At 34.8% G+C, this 26,738-nt stretch overlaps 1 protein-coding gene across 1 annotated transcript in view; it reads left to right on the plus strand.

The window, feature by feature from the left end:
- CSMD3 (CUB and Sushi multiple domains 3) overlaps positions 1-26,738 on the plus strand; it is an 888,294-nt gene that overhangs the window by 390,675 nt on the left and 470,881 nt on the right. Inside the window, exon 11 of the mRNA XM_005869050.2 lies at positions 19,857-19,978. Coding sequence (XP_005869112.1) covers positions 19,857-19,978 — 122 coding nt within the window. The remainder of the gene's footprint in view (positions 1-19,856; positions 19,979-26,738) is intronic.

Here is a 26,738-nt window from a genome sequence, read left to right on the forward strand (position 1 = left end):
CTGGAGGGAGGTATATCCTTATTTCCAAAATTGTAAGTAAATGTGTAATTTGTTCTAGAAGGAGATACTGTCCCTCTTTTCTAAGGCTGTTTGCTACATAGAATTCTTGAAAATATAGTCCAAAACAATGGTTCTGCATTCAAGAAGTGCAAACACAGGACCCTTGGAGAATTGTCTCCCAACTGCCCGGAAAGAAACTTCTTGATCCTGAAGGCACCAAATTCTCCTCAACGGCCTGCTGTGACTTCATGGGCTATGATGCCATCATGGCTTTACAGGGGTTGATTGCTCTCCTTTCCAGGGGCACAGTGATTAGAAAAATATGGCCATTGGTAGCAAGTGAAAGAAAATAGAGAGAAACATATTTACAAGTATGAAATCAGTATAATTTATTATAATAAGCATTATAACATTCCATATTGAATTAATTTATTCTTACCAATGAAATGAATATCAGATAATAAATCTCTTAAGTGCTGAAGCTGATCAGAAGATCTACTTATAGATGGTTGCTTAAAATGTTATTGTAATCTAATCTTGCAAATAATAAATGAAAATAATTTACATTTATAAAAATATTTGTATATGGATAATGATTTGGCTGGCAAATATAAGGACAGTAGGCAATATCTATTTTAAACTTGAACTCTTCCGTCTTGGTTTTTGTAAGTAAGTCCCTGAAGAGAGGACCACTCAATGTCTGTTCTGCTAGTGTTGTTTTGTTTGTTTTTTAACCTGTAGATTAGAAAATAGAAATAAAATTGACTGCCACATCCACTTATTATTCCTTTTATGTTGTAGTTAGAGTGTTTTGTCTTTCTTTTACTTTATTCTGTGCCTGTTTTCACACACACACACACACACACACACACACACACACACACACACAGGAATTTATCTTTAGAAATTCTCTATTAAAGTGCATCTTTTCCTGGGATATTAAGATATCATTACAGGCCAGCCAGCGGGGCTTGGTGGTTGAGTATTGACCTATGAACCAGGAGATCAGGAGGTCAGGGTTTGATTCCCAGTCAGGGCATATGCCCAGTTGCAGGCTTGATCCCCATTATGGGGCATGCAGAAGGCAGCCAGCCGATCAGTGATTCTCTCTCATCATTGATGTTTCTCTCTCTCTCTCTCTCTCTCTCCCCCTCCCTTCCATTCTGACATCAATAAAAATATATAGAAATATCATTCCATTAATGCAGATATTCACATTAATCTGAGTTATTTATTCAATGAGAATCAAAATATAAATAAGTCAGAGAAGGTGATCAGTGGGGCAGAACAAAGCCCTGCAGATTGACATCTAGTTTTTCCTTCCTCCTTTACCTCTGAAACTGTTAGCATCGTGATTCCCTCCTACACTGCCGACTAAAATGTCTTTATGTTCCTTCTTAATTTATTCTACAAATATTTGCAGATTATTGATTACATTCTATATGTCAGGCATCAGACTTGGTTCATTGAAATGTAATGGACATGGTCCCTCCTCATTGAACTTACTGTCTAGTAGGGGAAGAAAAAACCCCACATACCTACATATATACATAAGTGCAACTTTATCAGAATAATGACTTTCTAAGGAGCGTTTGGCTCAATAAAAACATTAAATTGGGTGATTGCCTAGAAAAATGGGAAGATTCATCTGACCATATAATGATTAAATTGACCTCTGAAGAATGAGTAAAACTTAAGAAAGGGAGAGAAACATTTTCCAGCAGAGGATGTAGTATATGCAAAGCCTTTGGCTGAAGGGAAAGTGGGTGAAAAATGAGAAGGACCTGGAGAGTATCATGCTTAGCAAAATAAGACAGAGAAAGGCAAATATCTCACTCATATGTGGAATCTAATGAACAAGATAAACTGATGAACAAAATAGATCCAGAGACACAGAAGCATGGAACAGATTGACAAATCTCAAAGGGAAGGCGGGGAGAAGGGGAGAGATTAAACAAATAATTTATATGCATATATGCACAAACACAGACAACAGTCTGGTGAAGGCTGGGAGGTGCTGGGGGAAAACTCCATAGGATTCAGAATCATAAATGACTTCTGAATATCTGGCTCATATCATTTTCTATTTATATATGGCTATTTAATAGATCATTCCAACACTTGATAGATTAAATAGTTATTTTGTTCAGATATCTGCACGTAAGGGCTTAACAGGAAAGCTCATCTTTGTATCATTTGGCATCTACTGGGAAGTTCAAAGGCTAAGACTACAATCACTTGAAGTTCCTCTGATTCACAGGTCTGGAGTGTGATGCTGAGTGATGCTGAAATGTGTCAGAGCTGTGGCCAGAACACCCACATGTGGACTTTCTATGTAGGTTCCTGGCTTCCCCCAGCCAAAGTTCTTCTTCTAGAATAGTGTCTGGCTTTCAAGGATAAACACAGAGAGAGTGCCAAGCAGAAGCTGTGGAGCCTTTTATGACTGTGCTTTGAAATCACTCAGCATCATCTCCATCCTGTGATATTCCTTAGAAACAAGTCAATAAGGCTGACCTCTGTTCAAGAAACGTGGTGTCAAAGAATTTGTGGACCTGTTTAAAAGTATATTTTTTAAAAAGTATATAGAGAACTGGATGGCAGATTAGACCCACTATTGAGAGACAAGACATTAGAAAAAGATGACATTTGGAAAAAAATATTTTTTCTTCTTCTTCTGATTGATCTTTAAGCAGCTGTTCTGCATCCTCTGCTTTTTTCAGGAATTGATCTATTACTTCTAAACCTATCTTCTAAAACTTATCGAACCTTGACTCCTCATCGAGGCACTTGTATCTCCAGCTGCTTGTTGTCCCTCAGATGTGTCAACATCATCTCCAATTTAACTTGTTTAAAATTAAACACGTTATTTTTCCTCAGATATTCTCTTTATCTTGAAATCTTTTTTTCAGTTAGTGGAGAAATCATTCTGGTTCAAACTCTTGGGTTTATTTTTGACTTGTTTCCCTCAGTACCAATTGCAAGCAAATGCCAGATATGGCCAAGTCCACCTTATTCACAGTATTCTGGAAAAGTGACCTTTTTGCTAATCCTAGAATATATCAACTCATTATCTCCTTAGGATTTTGCTCTTTCTGGAATAATTCTCCCAAAAACATATCTGGTTTCTTTTACTCATTCATTTCTCTGGTTAGGCTCCCATGTCCAGTATTGCTAAAGTGCTTCCCTGTACTAATTATTTCCTTTTAAAGTTCTTTTTAATAAGATTAGTAAGTACTGGGGATAAAATGTATATCATTGTGACTATAGTTAATAATACTGTGTAATTAAAGTGTAGTTAAAAATGCGTCTCAGAGATGTTAGAGTGCATGTCCACACAGCTAAAAAGTATCAGGACTGCGTTTCAAACCCCAATCTTCCTCACTTCAGCCCTGTGTTATTACCACTGTATAATGGTAAGTAATACCAATGCATTGGGACTGTCTGGGTGCATAAATCTGGCTGAAAGTAATGCTCACACAAATGGATCTCTCTCTGATGGGGTTATCGTCTTGAAAAGCATTGTCAGACTTGCAGATACAATGATCGCTCAGAACCTAAGTTAGTAAAAACTTTGAAATTATCTGTTTTCAAAACTAACCCAAGTTTTGTAACAGGGACATATTATAAATATTTTAGTCTTTTTTTAATTGTCAGACTTTGCTTACAATGTAATGTACTTGGCACTGGAAATCTCCCTAATTTTGTTTTATCATGTCACAGCACAATGCTTTTGTAACACATCTGTGCTTTTTAAAACATGACCATGGTGTTTAAAGGAGTGGTTTTAAGGGCCTGGCCTTTGCTCCATAGAGACAGGATACAGACCTCCTCTCTCTGTTGTTATTTCATAAAGGCACCTTATAGTGCAGAGAAATGAGGAGCAGTAAATGCTCTCTGTTTTTTGTGTATGTGTTTTTTTTTTCACTTACATTTGTCTTTCAGCAATTGAGCACCTATCTATGAAAATCCTACAATAATGAGAATGAAATTTTCATGTTAGTGTATGCTTTTTTCCAAGATGCACAAAAGTTTAAGAGGACATAGATTTCAAAAAGTTAATATGCAGAATTTCCACGTGTCTCAGGAAATTAAGTAAGATCTTGAATGTAGGTGCCTCCTCCAGTAGCATAGGCTTATCCTGGGTATCATCTGCTTATTTTAACTTTGTATTACAATGTGAAGTCATTTAATGAAAAATAACTTTACTTGGCCTTGTTTCTGTCATTGTTATGAAACTATATGTATTATAGAATAGGGGAAAAGATAATCTGACCTCATGTTTCTAAACTAGCTGTCCTTATATCAAGATTTGTTTTCCTCTCTATGCCAGAGACTTATAACAAAAACACTACCATCACCTCCAGAAGTGCTGGCAATCATTTAAAGAACTTTCATCTGTCTTGGATAATGGCAGTTTAACCCCATGGTGAAATCCTATTCTCACTTGTTGCATTTTGGTGGAATGCCATGGATGTTTTATTTCTCCCAGGAATTTTAATAGGAAATAAACCATTAATGACAAAACTGACTACAGTATACATCAGTCACACTGTAAAAATTGTTTATTTAAACATTGACAATTGCTTTCTTATTTGTTTTTTTTTTTAAACTAAACTTATTTCACATATATTACTCATTTATAAATTCATTCTGAAGGCAACTTCAGCAGTGATGATCTGTCAGGTTGTGAGGACATATCGAAAGATTGGAGTTTTACACTTGAGGTCAATTATAAAGGAATTCTGCCCTGAAGACTTATCTTTGGATATATCCTCTTACAAGACTGTCTGGAGGTGGAGAAGGAGGGCAACATCAGTAAGACCTCAGCATACTTGGAGTATTCTAGTTTAAAATTACTTTTTTAAAAAGGAGTTGATAAAGACTTTACATCTATAATTAATACTTTTATATACACCTTTCTTTTTTTCTTTTGAGGAATTCCAAGTTATCAGTTTCACAGGACCAACATAATCAACACAAATCTGCTTACCTGCTCATAACTACGTGTGAAAATTTCCCAGGCAAACATCAAATCATTGAATAAGGTTTGCAAGGTTCAAATTAAATACAAGAAGACAAAAGGCACTCATTTCCATAGGCACTGTCTGGAAATGCCTGGGCAGATTGAGATCTAGAAATAGACTGACACTAGGTCTGCGTGAGTCAGTTCATCTGAGAAAGCCCAAACTTCCTCTTTTCAAGTCCCTCGGTGTTTCTCGCACATACCAGCCAAATCTCTGTCTTTAATGATTTGGAAGTGTGCCAGCTCATCTCTCCTCTGGACTTGGCTGCTGAAGAGAGCATGGAGGCTGAGAGCCATCTGAGTCCAGAGGAAATGAATGGCACAGCTGAATAGCATCAGGGTAATGATGGTATCTCATTGCTCTCTAAATCCATTATTTGGGACAGAAATAGAGCAGGGGATTTTCCTGGCATTTCAATTATAAGCATTAGAAGGAAAATGTGGGGGAAAAAAATATAGGGGCTGTGGTGGGAAAGTTGTGGAGAAAATTCCACAGTGCATTTAACTTTCTCTTTTCCCATTAGAGAATGCAATATTGCAAACTAGACATTTGCTTTTAGTTTTAAAACATTTCCTGAATGATGTAACTTTCTAAAAATATTAAATGGAATTAATTTTTGTTAATTGGTTGCCTTAGTATTAGAGTTTTAATAAGGGAGGCAATGTGTCCAATACCTCTCTCCAGTCTACACATCCCCTGTCTTATTCCGGTAACTGTTGTGGTGACAGGTAAGTATTTTGCAGGTGCACTTGATCGGGCCTCTCTCTCTGCATCTTAGTGTCTAACCCGTGGTCTCTCTGACATGGGGCCAGGACGTATATGAACTGGCTGGGCCTCTACACAGGTACCACCAGACACTGTAGAGGAACTAATGCTTTAGGAATCTACCTGTGATCTGCAAGGAGATAGGAGCAAAGAAACGCATCCTTCCTCTTTTCTTCTGCAGTTTCTTCTGCTATTCTGAGAGGTATTTCACCAGAAGTTTCTATGGGGGCTAATTCCATAGCCAATCAGATAACACATCCTTGTATTGACTTCCCTGCAATCAGGCCTGTTTCACTCCCAGCTTTTGCTCATTTCTGCTTCCTGAGAACATATCACCAGTTAAACCTCTCACATGTTAGCCCTTGTTTCAGGCATAGTTTCTGGGCAACATAATCTAAGATGTCACTTTGTGGGCTCCTCCTTTGCCCTCCCCCCACTTTGGTTATCAGTCAACATCAGGGTAATGATGGTATCTCATTGCTCTCTAAATGAGATACCATTATTGATAGCTCCAATCAATCCCTACTTGGCCTTTGACTCTGAGTCATATAATTAGATTACCCATGTTTGGAGAATAATGAGAAATTTATATCCCTAGAGAATGATCCCATAGGAAATTTAGGCTGGCAAACACCTGTTTCATGCTCCTTTGGTTCAATGGATGGTCCTAATTCTAAAGGGAATTCAGATATTTTTCTAACCCACATGAGCATTGTATGTGCTAATCTCCAGGGAATGGTGCACTTGCTGATATGTTTATAGGAAATAGACGTTGAGGTCAATCTCTTCACAAAATTTATAGTTGTGTTGTAGATGGGCTTATTAGTGTTTTGTTTTGTTGTGTTTTTCTTCTGTGGTTATATATTTATATATACACATAGAGGGAAATAGCAGTTGCTGAAATAATTTACTGTGACTCACTACCTAGTTGAAAATGTCACCTAGCTTCCCACCCAGTAGTGCATTATGTACACATTTTGCAGTGACAAACAGAATTGTATTACCAGGTAGAACACTAACGGTTTGAATTGACTTATGGACTAAATAAGTGTGACTTTATTACTGTCTCTTTTTTGGTGATGGTTTACATGCTGTGGGAAGTTCTTGATAATCCTGAGTTCTTGGATTGTGAGGGTTGTTTTTCTACATAAAGACTGTTATCAAACTGTCTTTTAGTTTGAACTGTTCATCCTTTGGCAGCCAAATGATCTTTAAAATCTTATTAAGTGTACTATTCATATAGTAAAAATAATATGCAGAAAATGTGGAAAAAAAATTGACATACTATAAGTGCACATAAGTAAAAAAGTTACAGTGGCAGGTTAGAACATTTTCTCAGTAATATTTGATCATAATTTTACCTTAAAAGTAACCCAAAATTGACAATATTATAACAAATATTTAAGAGCACATTAGATAAGAACTTATACTTTGACATGTAGCTGCTATGAATTCAAATAAACTTGTGGGAGTAATTTAAATTTCTACTCTCAGTTACATTCTTTATAAAATTCAAATAATAATAGTAAATCTTAATTATTATAGAAACTAACACTAATATAGAGCTTACTATTTGCTAGACAAGCTTCAATTACATCAATTCACTTGATCCTCTCAACAAATCTGTGAGAGACTGTGCTACCATTTCCCTCTTACAGATTAAAGAACTGAGGCACAGAGAGAGCCGGTGATTCACTGTAGACAAACTGTAGTAAACAGTAGAGCCTGGATTTGAACCCATGCAGTCAGGCTCCACTGGCTGAGCTACAGTTCTCAAAAGTACTATTTACCTCCTGGGTGCTGTATTTTGTTGTTTTGTGTGTTTTTTTAATGATTAAATTCTATAAAACAGAGCTTTATACAGTGCCTGGCATATAGTAAATCCTCATGATAAGGTTTTTGTTACTGGTGTTTCTTAGATTAATATAACCATGCCATCCTATCTGACAATCTCTGAGGAATAGGAATGAGTAGTATACACACAAGTGATCTTGGCAGTCGGACATTCTGTAGAATCCTCGATTTTGTTCTTGGAAATAATCAATAATAATTGTTTGAGGCCCGGGCTGGGTAGGGGGCAGGGGCAGGTTGCGGGAGGACAATTCAGGGAAAGGGGAACATATGCAATACTTTCAACAATAAAGAATTTTTAAAAATTTTAAGTATAATTTTTTGCTTAGGGAACTAGACTCTCCTACGTATCATCACTTCACTTAGAGGATCATTCTATTTGCTATAAGCAGGAAAAAGCTTCTAATGAAGCCCCATTATTTTGGGAAATGGTTAGCTATCATGTGTCCTTCATATCACCAAGGATTTGTCAAGCCTATTGGTAAAAATAAAATGATTAGATAAAACAAATTGTTTGCATATATTTTATTTTTTTTTTTTTCTTATCACTAAGACCTCAATTCTAGCCACAAAAGTTCCCTAGTTGAGCCTTGATTGTTGTAGTTAATACTAGAGGGATTTGACCACCAGGCCGACTGGCTGTGTCTGTTTGCATATATTTTAAAAATTGTTTAGCAGCATCACCAAGACCTCAATTCTAGCCACAAAAGTTCCTAATAAATCATGAAAGCATATGTATAAGATCCAGAGAAAATATTAACATTTGGTTTGGTTGTTGGATACATTTGAAAGAAATAATTTTTTTTTATTTTGTTTTAACAATACTGTCAAATTTAGATTTTTAAAACATTCTTTGTACCTCTTTGCTGGGGCACCCTGTACATTTCTTTTGTAGCATTTTTCATGGTTATGTAAATAATCTTGTTAAAGACTGCTTCAGGTTTGTGTTTCTCGCTATAATGAGAGATGTATGAAGGCAGGACCTGTATGATCACTAATTCTCATACAGTTGAGTGCATCTGATTTCTTGAATACATAGTGTTAATTGAATGAATGAGTGAGTAAATAAGTGAAAAAATGTGTTATGCTCTGTATATAAAACTAAATAGATCTACATTTTCAAAAGTAAGTATATGGGGAGGAGAGGTCAATACTTGACTCTTATGCTTGTCTCCAGGCCTCTAGTTTTTACTTTCTTAAATTCATCCTGCGTTTGGCTCCTGGACTGATCAAATTAAATTCAGTCATGGTTAGGTCAAATGTCCTTCAATACCTCCAAAGTATCCTTTTAGTTTTGACATAAAGCAAAAATCCCACAACTGCCATAGCCTATCATATATGGCTCTCCTAGAACTGTTATTGTTTTACCTCTCCAGCTTCATCTAGAGCAGTGGTTCTCAACCTGTGGGTCGCGACCCCTTTGGGAGTCAAACGACCCTTTCACAGGGGTCGCCTAAGACCATCGGAAAACACATATATAATTACATATTGTTTTTGTGATTAATCACTATGCTTTAATTATGTTCAATTTGTAACAATGAAAATACATTCTGCATATCAGATATATACATTACGATTAATAACAGTAGCAAAATTACAGTTATGAAGTAGCAACGAAAATAATTTTATAGTTGGGGGTCACCACAACATGAGAAAGTGTATTAAGGGTCGTGGAATTAGGAAGGCTGAGAACCTCTGATTTAGAGAATCTCGCCAGCTCAAATCTTAGGTGTTTTGGGAATTACAAAGTTTTCCTATATCCAATATGTTATTTAGTGCACCTTTTTCCCTTTTGCCTGGAAGCCCATCCTGAATTTCTACTCAGTGTTTCTGTGTTGTAACTTTTCAAGAATCAACTCTGACATCATCTCAAAGACACCTTCTCTAAATTCCCAAGTTGCAAAAATGTCCACCTTTTATGTTGCCATGACCCCTTTATCTTACCTTTATCTCAGGACTTACAACACTAGTAAAATACCTTGTTTGTCTAACTCCACTTTAAGACTTCAAGTTCCTTAAAGGATTCTATCTGATTTCATTTTGGCATTAAAACAATGTAAGTCAGTGTTTGGTGTTGAATAAATATCTTCATAAAAGAATGATAATAAATCATCATAAAATATGTATTTGACCTTCTGCTAGGAGGAAAGATTGTCTTCATAGAGTTACAAGTGACATTCAAATTTCCCTTAGATACTTTTTTGATGAATTGCTTTTTTCTTGCATTTTCATTGAAACATTTAAATTGTAAACTTTAGGACATTTTAATTTTTTCTATGTAGGAACATTTCACATTATTTATTTAATTATTATTAAAGAAAACTTTTTGAGCATTAACTATGTGTTGTACTCAAAGCCATCTTCTTGTCACTAGATGAAATACTTAGTTGTGGACATAAAGAAACTAGTAGGTAAACAAACAAGTAAAGTAAAGTATTAATCCTCTAACATAAGTAAGGATGTGGAAGAATGAATTTTAGCTAACAAGTTAGGAACTAAAAGATAATATTCCAGATGAAGGAAATAGCATGTGAAAAGCTATGGAATTAAGTTAGAGCACGGTACATTTTGAAATTACAAATTGTCAAGTGAAGTTTCCTGCCTTTGTAGATGTACATTAGATAGTTTAACACCCGTTTTAAATTCTGGGAAGGTGCATAGTCTTTTAAAATATTTCAGTGTATTTCTTGGATCAGTAGGTGAAAATTTAATGTCTAATGGTTAATACTCCAAATTCCTGCTTTCTTATTTTCTGTGTCATGTAAATTTTACATAAATTCAAGTAGCCATTGTTCACAATTTCATCTAATCAAACAAGCAACAACAGTGTTTAAATGTACAGGAGGTAACTTGCTCAATTGGGGAAGGATGGCATTCTTATCTTTTAAATCCTTCATCCAGCCAGTTGCTTACATTTTTTTGTTTACTCCTGACTTCCCTATACACCGTCGTCTTGCTCACACCATCTTTTTATATTTTTCTCTTCTTTCTGCTTCCCATTTCACTTTTACTCACCTTTCCTCTTGAATGGCCTCAAGAGCACTATAGTTTCTGTATATATTCCATACCGATTCATCTCATTCTGTCTTACAACATAATTTGTCTAATTTTCTTACTGACAAACATATTAAACTAGAGGTCAGGTGCACGAAATTTGTGCACGGGTAGAGTACCTAGGCCTGGCTGGTGACCAGGGCCAATTGGGGCCTTCTGGCTGCTGGCTGGGGCCTTCCTTTCTTCTGTGCCGCCCCCTGGTGGTCAGTGCATGTCATAGTGAGAGATCAAACTCCGGTCTCTTGGTTGAACTGCTGAGGGGGCAATTTGCATATTAGTCTTTTATATATACAGATTGTATTTTCTCTTTTATGAAAAAGTTTAATGAATCATTAATTCATAGAAATTATTTCTATTACTAATAGAATGCTCTATATGCTTTCATCCTAGCACACAAATAGGTGATTCAGTGGAACAAAGCAAGCAGAGGAAGCACTGTATACATAAATATGACCTTCATGACTAGGGTAAATTACTAACAACCAAGAACTGTGGATGGGGTAGGGAGGAAGAATTTGCTTACTTTTTTTTTTCCCTCAACAAATCTGTACATTATAGTTCCTCTTTTCAATAGGAATTGAATTTGCTGGGTTTTAATCAAAATTATCTGATCCTGTGCAATCTGCTGTTGCTGATTTTAATTCTGTGCCTTTTATAGTATCTTCTCTGTTTTTCAGTTCCCTGCTTTGGGTTTATTTCATTATTATTTCACTTTTATATGCTTCCTATCAGTGAAGACATGAGTTAGACTTCCATTCTTATGCAGATGACAGATGTATTTGAAGATTAGCCCTAATTATCACTCCACTTCTGACATTTTATCAGCTTCTCATGAAGACATAGAGACTAGAATGTTCAATTAAATGTTATTAAACTGAACTACTTATTGATAGCTCCAGACACTGATTTAAATACGTTTTATCATTCACCTTCAGGTGTGTGTGTATGTGCGTGTTTCATGACCAACAATCAACAATCTGAATTTTAATTGACTCAGAGAACAGTTTTTATACCTGTTATCTGCAGTTTAATAAGATTTATTGATATTTAGGTAAATAATTCTGTACTTTTTCAGGTATCTTATATACTATATTAAACAATTGAAGTAAAATATGAACAAAATGGAATTCTAACATATTAAAAGTGTTATAACCATATTTTAAGGCATCACTTAAATCCACACTTTTGTGAGTGGCTTGTTATAAATTCCAAGGTAGAATTTCAACATATAATGTAAATAAAATTGTGTATGACTTTCAAAAGTACTAGGAGTTTACATCCCAGAAAGGAAGTGCAAGAAAAAAGATGAAGGGTGGTTGAACATAGGCCTTCAAAACATATGCCAGATGTCATGCAGAAAGATTAATATTGTGATTCAATCCATAAATCTGTATCTTTTTAATGGAATTCTACTCTTTGTGTGAAAACTTCAGAGTTCCTATTTATGTCCATTAAGAGAGCAGACACTCTGTTACTGGTGCTGTTCTTCTAACATGTCCTATTTTCCATTGTCCACTTTGATAGTAGGCTTCTACCAATTTTTATTAAGTTTTTTATTAAATCTTTTCTGATCTGAGTTGAAAACTTCCCAACCCTGCTCATTTTCTGAGCATTTCCTCCCTTCCTACATTACTAATCTCTTCATTAAAAATATTTTGCTATACCCTAACCGGTTTGGCTCAGTGGATAGAGCGTCGGCCTGCGGACTCAAGGGTCCCAGGTTCGATTCCGGTCAAGGGCATGTACCTTGGTTGGGGGCCGGGCACATTCCCCCCAGTCGGTGTGCAGGAGGCAGCTGATCGGTGTTTCTCTCTCATCGATGTTTCTAACTCTCTATCCCTTTCCCTTCCTCTCTGTAAAAAAATCAATAAATTTATTAAAAAAAATATTTTGCTTTAATTTATAAAGTATTTTTTACCACTTTGGAAATATTTATTTTGTTTGAGCTAATAGATCTTTTGTACCTCCTATGACTTCTGTCTTAGCAATTATTTACTTTTCTAAACCAATATATTTTCTCAAAGTCCTTTTTTCACAGTGCATTGTTTTGTATTCAAAGCACATTCATCTGCCAACATGGAATGATTTTTTTTCTTAGAATGTTCCCAAAGCTTTTCAATTTAGCCATCTCTAATAGTAATGATCACATGCTAATTTTAAAAGATAATGTCTCATGAAATGTTGCCATGGAAATGGAAACTGGGTCATTGTGTACAAGTTCACTCCAATTTGATTAGAATGAGTTTGTTGTTTATAAGGTTTCTACAAAAGCCATAGGAAAAAGACTACCAAGTTACTCTGAGAGGGGGATGGGTGAGGGGCCAAATGTAGAAACAAAACAATTAATTTTTTATGTCACTTCCTACGAATAGCCTTTCCTGAACTCTTATCTAATTCCATAGCCTTTCCTGATCTATTTACTCTCCTAGCCTCTTATAAATCCAACTCTATCTACTAGTTTAGTATTTCTCTTTTTTGCTAGACTATGATGTCCATCATCAGGAACCAATATTTATCCATTTCTGGTCATTTCATATTTGTCCCTAACAATATTTTACCTTACCACTTCCAATATCCAGCATAGTGTTTCAAAGAGAATTTGCATTCATTTAATGTTTGTGAAATATGCAAATTTGCAGAATAAAAGTTCACAGCATTTAACTTTTATAAATGAATTAAACATATATTATCTAATATTGAGTAGGTAGACTTTATTAGAAAAATATACATTGAAATATAAACATTGATTTTTTTTTCCCCCAGTGAACAATTTCACTTAATATTTTGCTAAATAAAAATTCTTAACTATTAGGTCATAGTTTTTAAGTGTAGAACATATTTGATCAATAAACAATAAAATATTAATTTTTCTTTGCCATTAATTTGGCATTAATCAGATATTGCTATGATAGTAGTTTATGTCAGCTTATATAATAATATATGCTATAAAACATATGATAAAAATCTTAATATTAGTTTATATCATAGACATAGTGTTTTAAATTCTAGATTCTTATTGAAATTTCCAAACTATAGTAATTCTGATTCTCTTAAACAACCAACCTTAATATTTATAAGAGATAATGTGCTTGCCTGGAATACAAAATAAATTTACATTTTTAAAATTATAATTAAGTCGCTGGGAACACTGTTACCAGTCTCTTACTTTTCCCTCTTGGGCTTCACTCAGTCCCAGAAGACATTCTTTTGCCTCCTGGAAAGAAAATAAGTAATTAAAAGTCATCCCCCAAAATCCCACATTGTGTTTTAATTGAACATCATGATGAAAACACAAGCATGTTGCCAAGTGTAGATGGTAAGGCATTGGTGCATGGGCAAAGAAGGATTAGGAAGAAATAGTGGGTAGCACCTGCACTAGCTTATCTCTATGAGACCAGGGATAATTCCCTTTTAAGTCTAGAAAGTAGCCACGCCATGTCTGTCCGTGTTCAGTTTCCAAGGACTAATAGAAGTTGTCCATCATCAGGGACCAGCATTTATCTACTTCTGGTAATTTCATATTTGTCCCTAACAATATTCTCTGTCCTGCCTTACAAGCCCCATTGGAAACCATTGAACAACTAAGTCTCTTATTGGCATATTTCCCGAGATATGAGCCACTCTCACTTGACGCACTTTATAAAATTTGTGCTGTTCATACTTATTTATTATCACATACTTATAACTTATTAAACTATCTAATTTCAAGGTACAAGTTAGATATTCTAGAAGAAATAGAAACCCTACTTAGTTAAAATTAGTGTCACCTGCTTTGTCCACCATCTCTTGTGTAACAGAAGAAATGTGGTTTATTCTATGGCCAATGGCCAGTTTTTCTCAGAGGAAATTTAACACTATTACTTTTTTTATCCTAGTCCCTGTCTAATGAGCAATAAAGTAACTGTGGATATTGGAAGATAGAAATAGGAGTACTTTTGCTAAGGGGAAGATCACAATGTTTCCCAACTCATAGGTGAAAAAAGAAAAAGAAAAATTATAAATACAACTGAATTCAAATTGATTTTATAGTGGATCCATCATTTCAAAAATATTTGTATTGACTTCATAGAGGAAAGGAGAGGGAGAGAGAGAGATAGAAACATCAACGATGAGAGAGAATCATTGATCGGCTGCCTCCTGCACACCCCTCTCTGGGAATTGAGCCCAGAACCTGGGCATGTGCCCTGACCCAGAATAGAGCCATGACCTCTTCATTCGTAGGTGGATGCCCAACCACGGAGCCATGCCAGCCAGGCGGGATCCATCATTTCCCATGTTTTATATGTCATGAAATAATTTTAGTAACAATAAGGCTATTTTTCTGAGATAGTAAACACCTCATTGGACAAAACATAACTTTTTATTGCTCAACCCAGAATTATGGAAACTGTCTAATTGTCATATATTATTCTCATAGTGGAAGGCTCTCCAAAATTTGCAATACTTATATCAGCTATTGCTTGTTTGCGCTGTTGCAATATATTAAATGCATTTACATATGCTAATTTGGAATAGTCATAATGATAGGTAAAAACAAAAAAGCAAACTAAATATAATTTCTGAGGAATATGTATGGAATTAGCTTAATTTCTTAAAACACACAAACGTAAAAAAAAAAACAAAAACCACAGACACAAAAAAATAACAAGTTCAGACAGTGTGGCTCAGTTGGTTGAGCATCCTTCCATGCACCAAGAGGTTGCTGGTTTGATACCTACTCATGCCCAGGTTGCTGGCTTGATCTCCAGTAGGGGGCATCCAGGAAGCAACCAGGTGATGTTTCTCTTTCTTTCTCCCTCTCCCTCCCTCTCTCTAAAATCAATCAAAACCTATTTAAACTACAACAAAGGAAGATGTGTGTAAAAGCACATACACCTAAAAAAGGAAAATGTCTGTAAAAATAAAACCTAACTTTTTGAGTCGTTACTCTTTGGTTTGGATGACTGGAACGAACAGAAAGAATAACCTATTTACAGGTGATTTTTACCTGTCATGTTATGAGGACTTTTTTTCTTTATTTGTATATGAAAGAAAATCATTTTCAAAAGGGAAATATTCTCATTCTGAAACATATTGATAAGGATTCCTTATCAGCATGTAGAGAACACTTACTTTACCGTCTATTTAAGAGCTGTGTCAAGGAACTTGGGTATTCCCATAGTAAACATTCTCGCCTGAAAGCCACCTCAGGAGTTAATGAACAAAGATGATAAGCAAGGCCTTGTCCACAGTAGACTGTAAATGTATATTGCATTTTAGAAAACGAAGCATGCCATAGAATTACTAAGTAGTAAGTGCCACTCAAAGAAGGTCTGTGTCCCATCAGAAAGCTCATTCTACTAACTTCAAACTAATCATTTGATTGCTGTAATTTGGTATTGCTATAAGTTCTTAAAATATTTATAACTACATTTTCTATTAGGTCACTAGCACCTACACACCTATTCAAATAATGTACTGTGAGTACTATTATCCATTACAGAACCCTGAATGGAAGAAATGGGAACACTTCCTGTAGAAAAAGTGGCACGTCAGCATGGCTTTGTTTAAATGAATGTGATTTCTGCAGGCAAATGTAAGAAGGAATATAATTTTAGACTTTGAGACCATCATAGCAGAAGTAGAAAATTGTAAAGGGTATGGTACATTTAAGGAAGAGCAAGAATTCTTTTCTGGCAGAAGTTGCACATATGGTTGTATAAAATGGCAGGAAATTGTATTGGAAAAGCAATCTAGGTCCTCACAGGAATCATTTTATGTTCTATATAAGCCAGTTTTAATTTAGTAAAATAATCAAATCTGTATTTTAGAAAGAGAAATTAGTAACGCTAGTGAAGGTGAAACAGAAAGAGCAACTAGAGTATAGGAAGGATTTAAGTAGCTATTTCTAGTCCTGGAAAAAGATGATATGAAGCAGTGGGTATTGAGAGGGGAAGAAGGAAAACAAGATGTTTAGAAGAGGAGTGCATGGGTCTTTAGGAGTACTTATGTGTGGAGAGGGGTTAGATAAGAAAGGTTTAATTAAAAATATCTTTTAGCTCTAGCTGGTTTGGCTCAGTGGATAGAGTGTCGGCCTGCAGACTGAAGGGTCCTAGGTTTGATTCCGGTCAGGGGCACATGCCTGTGTTGCGGGCTCCATCCCCTGTGTGGGGCGTGCAGGAGGCAGCCAGTCAATGATTCTCTCTCATCATTGATGTTTCTATCTCTCTCTCCCTCTCCCTTCCTCTCTAAAAATCAATAAAAATATATTTTAAAAAACCAAACATCTTTAAAACATTTCATGGAATGTCCAGCAAACAGAAAACCCTATATAATAAAAGGCTAATATGCAAATTGACCAAATGGTGGAACAACTGGTTGCTATGACACGCACTGACCACCAGTAAAGGAGCTGCGCCCTGGTGGTCAGTGTGCTCCCACAGGGGGAGGGCCACTCAGCCAGAAGCCAGGCTCAAGGCTGGCGAGCACAGCAGTGGTGATAGGAGAGACAGTGCTAAGGATGTCTGACTGACGGTTTAGGGAGCAGGCCTAAGCTGTCAGTCGGACATCCACCAAGGGATCCTGGACTGCTAGAGGGCACAGGCTGGGCTGAGGGACCCCCCTGAGTGCACAAATTTTGTGCACTGGGCCTCTAGTTACTCTATAAATTAAGAGAGATGGCAAAATTGTTGATGCAGGTTTGAAAGCTATCAATACAGAAGTGACCATTGTAGAAGTGAATTGGATGAACTATTTGGAAAGATCATTAAAGAAAGAGAAAATTGGCCATTAAGTCAATTTATAATTATGCTATTGCAGGGTCAGATAAAAAAATAGAACTAGGACACAGGGTATGGAGCATAACTAATGTTAACAAATGAGGCCAAAAATCAAGAGAGTTCAGGGCTGTGTGAGGGAAGGAAGGGAATTCCAAACAAAGTTTATCATTACTTTCCATTACTGCTGGAGATTAAGTATGTGGAAAAGATGAAGAGATATTATTTGGCTTAGCAATTAGGTGATCTTTGTTAGCACTGAGAATGCAATTTCAACACTGGAATGGGAGAAATCAGACTAAAATGATTTCAAAAGTAAATGGAGGGAAGAATGTGGAGTAGTGAACATGGATGATGTATAAAATGTTATAGTGATCTCACTTATATGTCAAACCTAAAAAAGAAAAACTCATAGAAATAGAGTATAAATTGCCAGAGGTGGGGCTGAGGGTGTTAGGAGGAATGGGGAGATTTTGTTTAAAGGAAATATATTTCCAGTTATAAGATGAATAACTTCTGGTGATCTAACGTACAGTATGGTGACTATAGTTAATATTGTATTAACATATTGCTAAGAAAGTATAAGAGATCTCAAATATTCTACCACACAAGCACATACACAAATAATAATTATTTGAAGTGATTATGTTAACTGACTTTATTATTTTGCAATATACATTTATCAAATGATGTTGTGCACCTTTAACTTACACAAAATCACATTTTAATTGGTCAATAGAGCTGGTAAAAAGAGACAGTTGTAAAATATTCAGAAATTGGTGAGGTCTTGATAAGCCTTTGGTAGCTTAAAATCAGCCAAGATGGGACTGTTTATACCATGTGACTTGAAAACAAAACAACAACAACAAAAAAGAGTGAATGGAATAGAAGAAAATGAAATAGTAAGCATACAAGAATATAAAGAAATTAGGCATAGAATAGGAAATTAAAGATTGGTAGTTATGTTGTTATGTACCCCGCGAATCACAGAAGGATGCCTCAAGAAGTCGAATTAAAGAGTCACATTTATTGCAAATCCGGGACTATGAGGGGCCATTCCCAAATCTCATAGTAACCATTTAGTCACAGTTCCAGGATTATATAGGCAAAAAATCACACAGGTATTGATTACATCTTAGGGTTTGGAATGAGGAACCTGGCTCACAAAAAAGCAGATTACAGAAGCAGAATTAAGCATGTTAATTACAGTTTCGGGTCTCCGGGGGTCACTGAATTGACAGAAATACATTATCTAGAGCCCTTGGGTAACCTGGGTTAAACTTGGGCATGTTATCTAAATTACAGTTCTGGGTCTCCGGATCACTGAGTTGATAGAAACACGTTATCTAGAGCCCTCAGGTCCACTGAGTCAGATGTGACTTGAAAACAAAACAACAACAACAAAAAAGAGTGAATGGAATAGAAGAAAATGAAATAGTAAGCATACAAGAATATAAAGGAATTAGGCAGAGAATAGGAAATTAAAGATTGGTAGTTAAATGTTGGAGAAAAAGGTATTTATTTTCTCATTACAAAATGACATAGATTTATTGTTTAAAATTTATATATAAATCAGACACAAATAAGATAAAATGAAAAGTAATCATTAAATCACCACAAGAGTTGCTACCATACTTCAGTTAAATGTTGGAGAAAAATATATTTATTTTCTCATTACAAAATGACATAGCTTTATTGTTTAAAATTTATAAATCAGACACAAACAAGATAAAATGAAAAGTAATCATTAAATCACCACAAGATATACACTTCAAGTTAAAGAAAAAGATGGAAGTTAAGACAGATGCAGTGTGGTGACAAGCTCTTTTGTTAAGTAGAAGAAAGAAGGGTTAGAGGAAATATTATAACATTTAACTTTGTGGGACTTTGAATTATTTCATTGTGCTAACTCTTTGTGCAGTCTGAGTGGTCTAATTCACAGTTCTATATAAGAACAGAAAGAGTCGTTTAATATTGATGCCTCAATTTTGCTATTATGTGTCCTAGGGTACTTAATAAATATAACTGAAAACTCTACCCTTAGATTGCTTAATCATTCCAAGGCTTTGCTTCTTTCTCTGTAGATTTTTGGTAATATAATATTGGATAAATACCTATACCTTTCTCTAACTAAACTAACCTATTTGCAGTCAGAAGACATTTCACCATTCCTCACACTTACTCATCACTAATTTTCCATTGTTGTTGAAAATAATGAGCTTGTGAACTGCAGTGTGTAAAAAACACTCTCATTTTGATAAGTGAATATTACCCAGCCGTCATATATATATCTCAACACAGTTATAATTGTGCAATTTTGCATTTAAAATCCATTTGCAAGTTATTTCATCGCTATGGTTTTGCGCATGGTATATGCTCATCTTTTAAAATGCAATTTCTCTTCCAGTGAAGACCTGTGGCTCTAATCTTCAAGGACCAAGCGGAACCTTTACGTCTCCCAACTTTCCCTTCCAGTATGACAGCAATGCACAGTGCGTCTGGGTCATCACAGCGGTGAATACAAATAAGGTAAGAACGTCACCCGTGGGAGAAAAGCATAATCACAGAGCCAAAGACAAAGAGCTCGTGAGGAGAGTGCAGCAAAGAAAATTCATGTCTAAAGTATGATCTCTGCAGTATTTTCTACCTACCTGTTCTATGGAACATAAACTTATCTGAAAAATTTGGAAAAAATAAATGGAAAATATTACAATTCTACTCCCAGTTACTAACATATAATTGACAACACATTAACATTATAAATGAATGTTTTCTGAGACATGTTTTGGAAGGTTTTAAGTATATATTTCCTTTTTTTTAAAAAAAGAAGCCATGAATAATGGCTTTTCACTTCATATCTTTTTTGCTTGACATATTATTCAGGGATATGATGTTTTCAACATAGCTGACTTTCAATGTTTCTCTATGCCATGCAGCTATTTTTTATTTTAAATTCTTGATTTTAATGTGCTCTGCGCTAATAGAAGTTCATATTATAACATCTGAAAAGGTTGGGTTGTCTTTTTGTTTCACTAAAAGTGACTGATGCATCCAGACATGTATGTGCTACAACACTTTGAACAGAATTATAATGTTGAATGAGTGCAAGGGAGGCTGAAAAATTGGCTAATTTTCCTCTCCTGCTCTATCCTGCTTTTCCTTGTAAAAATATAGAGGAAATAATTTTAACCCCCCAGCCTGTGTCATCAGTTCAGTTCAATTCAACAAATGTCTATTTATCGATTACCTTTAAAGTGCAAATTATGGCTTGTTGAGAAAATAAAAAATCATGAAGTACTTGAAAAATAAACTCAGGTTTATTGAACACTTATTAACATGTCAGGTAAAATTTGCATCACTCTTCATGAATTATTTAATCTTCATAACATCCCCCCCCCCCAATGAGGTAGTTTTATTTCTACATTTAACAGAGAGGCTAAATAACTTGCCTAAGATCTCAAACAGTAAATGTCAGAGCTGTGTACTTTATTTTTTTAAAAAATATATTTTATTGATATTTTACAGAGAGGAAGGGAGAGGGATAGAGAGTTAGAAACATCGATGAGAGAGAAACATCTATCAGCTGCCTCCTGCACACCCCCTACTGGGGATGTGCCCGCAACCAAGGTACATGCCCTTGACCAGAATCGAACCTGGGACCCTTCAGTCCGCAGACCGATGCTCTATCCACTGAGCCAAACTGGTTAGGGCAGAGCTGTGTACTTTATAAGATACACAGCTTATCCTATTTATGAGGATATATCTCACTCTAAGATGTAAATAATGTACACTAAGACAAGCATTGAGTGAGTTCATTGTAAAATACAGAACAAACACTTTGAATTAATCTTGCATGGAGATATAAAATCTTTTTGTGTCATGGTAATTACCTGTAATTTTCATCAAAACTTGGCCATTATGTTCTATTCTATAAGATATCTGCTCTGCTAAATTTAATTTATTCTCATTACTGAATTACCTGAAGTTTCAAAGAGGTTGTCACATTTCCTCTTGTTTATCTTACCTAATCTACCAAACTTTCATCTCTTCTTTTTCTCCCTAAAAGAAAAAAAAGAGAGAAATTCCAATTTATTTTCTAAGGAGGACATATTACTTTCACCTCTTTATACTTTTTTCAAATAGCTGACTGAGGACGTTAATTTTTAATCTGTTGGTTTACCTCTATTTTCATATAATGTATAAAAATTGGTTTTCAAGCATTTTTAATCATGACATACAGTTAGAATTATATTTTACATTGTGCTATTGTGTCCCAGATCACACACACACACAGTGTCACAAAATTATATTTTATCTTACAGTGTGCTGTGTCCCAGATCATACACACACACACACACACACACACACACACACACACACAGTGTCACAAAATTATATTTTATCTTACTACAAAAGTGTACTTTTTTATTTTTCTAATTTATTGTAAGGTATTTTTAAAATATTGTTCATACCTCACTAAATCAGTATCATGGTGCACTAAGAAGTTACAACACACAGTTTGAAAAATACTGTTTATAGTTTTGCTTCCAGGGATTATCACTGTAGAAACTTGTTTTGGAAGGCAATTACTGGCATGAACTATAGACAACACAGCTCTCCTAATTAACCAGCCTTCTTGATTCCTCAATAGCTATAATTTCCTCAAAACATTATTGCTCACATTTTTCATTTTGTTTGGTAACTTGAGAAGTAATCATTGTATTCTAAATGTCCAAAACAAATATATGGGAGGTGAAAAAACTCTGAGATTTGAAACTGAATGAAACTGGATGGAACTGGTTTTCTATCTGGGCTTTCCCTCTTGGCTAATTATACAACTTTAGGCAGGTCTTATCCTTGAGTCCTCTGAGCCACAGTTTTATGTGTTTTTTAATCCTTTAGATAAAATAACACCATATCATAAAGTTGTTTTACTGATTAGATAAGTAACTGTGAAATGTCTGGTTCAGAGTAGGATCACTTTAAATGACAGTGATTATCATTGCCAAATGTTTCCATCTCACCAAGAAATATGCTGCTTCTCTTCAGTTATTTGTGAGATGTAACTTACCTGTTAATTTAGAAAAACACTACATATTGTTTTCTTCCACATTTGATTATGTGGCGGAATAATTTGTAGAAAGCTGTGTCTTATACTAAAAGTATTAAACATTAAATTATAGCCATTTTTACTGATCATTCTATCAACATTGCCATTAAACTTACTAAAAATAAAATATAATGACTGAGCATTACAATCTTAAAGTAATGCATAATTTTAAGGTTGCTTTATATCCTTTTCACAAGCTTTTGTAAGGGAATATTTCCTTTAATTATAGCATTTCAGTAATGGGTACAATTGAGGATTTCTTCATAACAGCAAATTAAAATATTAGAGTTGATATTTTAAATAATCTGATCATTGAATTAATTATTCTCCTTGCATTAAGATATGCATTTATCACCAGCTCTGTGTGAAATAATTTTATGTCTTGAACAGTTTCTTAATTTTTATAAAGATGATTTTCCTCAGTATTAGAGGTGGTCTAGTGCCATGGTTGGCAAACTGCAGCTCGCGAGCCACATGTGGCTCTTTGGCCCCTTGAGTGTGGCTCTTCCTAAGCCTTAGTTAGGAGTACCCTAATTAAGTTAATAACAATGCACCTACCTATATAGTTTAAGTTTAAAAATTTGGCTTTCAGAAGAAATTTCAATCATTGTACTGTTGATATTTGGCTCTGTTGACTAATGAATTTGCCGACCACTGGTCTAGTGCATTTGTCTTTAATCTCAAGGTGTACCTGAGTGACCTGGGCACCATTTTAAGTTATTCCACTCTCTACCACTGTCCTGCCTGATGACCCTCTTCTATCTGTTTGCTTTCTTTTATCACTCTCCCTTTTATGACTATCTTGTGCAGTGTCAAAAGAAAGGCATACATTGCTTTTCCAGCTGAAATATTAATATCCTACTTCACCTGAGTGTAAATAAAACTCTGGACATTGAGAGTGAGAAATTCAGAATCACAGCTCCTAAGTAAGATTCCTTGAGAACAAATCCAAACATAGATTCACTAAGATATATTTGAAGGAGACAATCTTATTTTAGCCAAACAACAAACTTTTTAAATGCCCCATATCTTTATGTATGCACCTATGCATATAAGTATCTATCTATCTATCTATCTATCTATCTATCTATCTATCTATCTATCATCTATCATCCATCCAACTATACATCTATTTTTAATCTATCTATCCTTCTGTTTATCTCTTTCTATCCTAGAACTAGAATTCACAATACTTAGAAGTATGTTATCTACCAATTGAATTGAAACACAAAGTTTTGCTTTTAGAACAGAAATAATTTCTGATTTGTCTGATTGATTTTATAGTTTATCCATTTTTAACATATAGACATTTTATAGAAGTCAAATAAACTAATGATGCAAGATTTGAAGGGAACTAATATTTAAGGTATTTGTAAAATTAGAGTATAGTAGAAATTGAATTATTTGCATCTACTCACACTTGGAATTTTAAAAAAATAGATGTCTGTTTAAAATTGTGTAGGAAAGTAGTTTTCAAAAATATTTGATCTGTATGTGTAAAAGTATTTGAAGGCTCTTTAGACCAGCACTGTCCAATAGAAATATAATGTAAGACACATATTTAATTTTACATTTTCTAGTAGTTGTTTTTTAAAAGATGAAATTAATTTTAGTATTCTATTTAATTTAATCCCAATATTATAATTTCAACATGTAATTAGCATAAAATTATTAATATAGTAATTTACCATCATTTTTTTTTCATTCTAAATCTTTGAAATCCAAAGTGTGTTTTACACTTAAGTAGCATCTCAATTCAGATAAGTCCCACGTCAAGTGCTCTATAGCCACATGTTGCTGGCGGCTTCCATGTTGTACAGGGAAAATATTGAGTAGTTTGACTGCTCTTTAGATAATATAAGGTGATGATGGTGACTCTTGAGGAGAAGAAATGCCCCATTGCAAGGGAATTGCCTGAAGTGAAGTTTCTGTAGGGGCTTCATGGAAAGAGATGGGAATCTACAGAGGCAACTCTGGAAGACTTGGGGTTTTAAGATTCTCAGCTTTATTCTGAGGCATCCAGATGTCTCTATTTCAGATTTCAGGATCACTCTCCTTCTCAATTATTGCCCCAATTTTCACATGAGAAATTGTGAATCTATAAGTTAATCATACACTATAATTATGCAATGTGTGTCATTAAATTATGGGAATAAGTTTCAGCCCTATCTGCTCAGTGCTACATTGTTACCATAGAAGGTCTCTTGTTCTCTAACCACGACTTAAACTGTAATTGAATTTTTTCTGATTCCAGTAAAGCCATCAATAGTCATCTCCTTCCATAATCCTAACAGTTTTGGGTATGATGGTCATCAAGTGCAGCAAACAGTTGTCTTGCCCCCTCAAGCCTTGTCTTCAATAACTGTTTCATTCTAATCACAAGTAATGAATTAAATCATTTTTATGCCATTTCCTACAGACCAGGAGCTCCATGTCAAGACCAAAAAATAAGCAAAGCACTCTCCTAAATCCCATCTCTGAGAATCTATTTATTGGGCTCTTCTTGATACCAAAGGATACATCAATCAAGGTCTGGTCAGGAAATATAATCTACATTAGTTATTTAAAATACACGGAATTCATTTGGAGGATTTTTATGCAGGTGTTTTAATTTGAAAATAACAAATTAATATACTAGCAGAAACAATAACGGTATAGACAGACACCATATTTAGTGCTGGAGGAAGAAAATAGAAAACATGGTATCACAGAATCTAAGAGTTTATAATAGGGACTTTCTAAAACCGGCACTCAAATTTCAAATAAGGAAATATCCCATGGTTGGTTAGAGCGTCATACTGATACACCAAGGTTTTGGGTTCGATCTCCAGTCAGGGCACATACCAGAAGCAACCAATGAATGCATGTATAAGTGGAGTAGCAAGTCTCTCTCTCTCTCTCTCTCTCTCTCTCTCTCTCTCTCTCTCTCTCTCAGTCAATAAATAAAAGTTAAAGAATAAAAGACACCAGAATAATATTTAATAGCAATAGGTAATCTATATTAAATGTCTACTATATAATAGGCATTGTTTTATACCCTTATATATAACATTTAATTTAAGCTTTACAACACCCCTATATTGTAGGTACCATTATTATTCAGATAAAGAAACAGATTCTGGTAGATAATTTGTCCAAAACCATAGTGTAACTTTCAGAGACAATATTCTTAATTACATACTATGTTTCTTACGTTGTTCACTTTTTGTGTTGTTGTTTTCTTATTACCTCACTTCCAAAGTCTCACTGGGCTCCTGTTCTTTCTTCAATCTTGGATTTTTAGCTTTTTCTTATTTCTATGAACTACCCCATATCTTTATATACGTGCATATTTTTCTAAAGTCAGCCAAAATAGTTTTTCATTACTTGTCACCAAGGAATATTGAGGCGGGGAAATAATGATACAGTTGCTATTTCTATTGTTGTCTTCTGATCTAGCATAAGGAGTCTGTTGCAATGTTTAGCTCTCCCAGTTTGCCCTCTGATACATTGCAGAATATTTTGCAAATTGATAATATGCACATTTCCTCTGTTCTTGTCTATATATAAGTAGGAGAAATCTACCCCAATATACGGTAATGTTAGCTACCTTTAACTTCTTGGGTTTCTAATGTCCTTTGGAGAAGTGATTCTTCAAATATGAACATATAAATTAAAGGTAAAGTCAAATAGTCTTTTCAATTAAATAATTATTCAGTGTAATATGCACAATCAAGAGGAAATATGTGAAAAACAATTATTTCTAAATTTTTGACCAGTTTTTGTTCTCACTTTAAGTGGAATGCACTTTTATCCACATTGAATGATTATTAGAAGAATAATGTTGATGTCTCCAGGATGTCAGCAGTTCTCACAATGGAGAAAATAAAACCCATTGGGAGTAATGAAAGATTAAATTAACTGAGCATAGAAGAATATAATTCGGAGAGAATAAAGACAGGCACTTGAGGTCAACCTCAGTTTAGATTATAACTCTCAGAAGTTTAGCAGGCATCTTAAGTGTCAGAAGAAATAAAATTGATCATCAGAAGAATAGGAATTGACTCTTTTGTTTTAATGTTGCATAACACTAACCAAAAGCCCAATATTTTTTTTGTACTAAAAGACTCTGAATATTTAATTTTTTTAAAATTTGGCTCATATTTGCACCTTATGATTCATAGAATGTTGTTTACTATA

This window comes from Myotis brandtii, unplaced genomic scaffold (genome assembly GCF_000412655.1).
Source record: "Myotis brandtii unplaced genomic scaffold, ASM41265v1 scaffold285, whole genome shotgun sequence".
NCBI classification, from domain to species: Eukaryota; Metazoa; Chordata; class Mammalia; order Chiroptera; family Vespertilionidae; genus Myotis; species Myotis brandtii.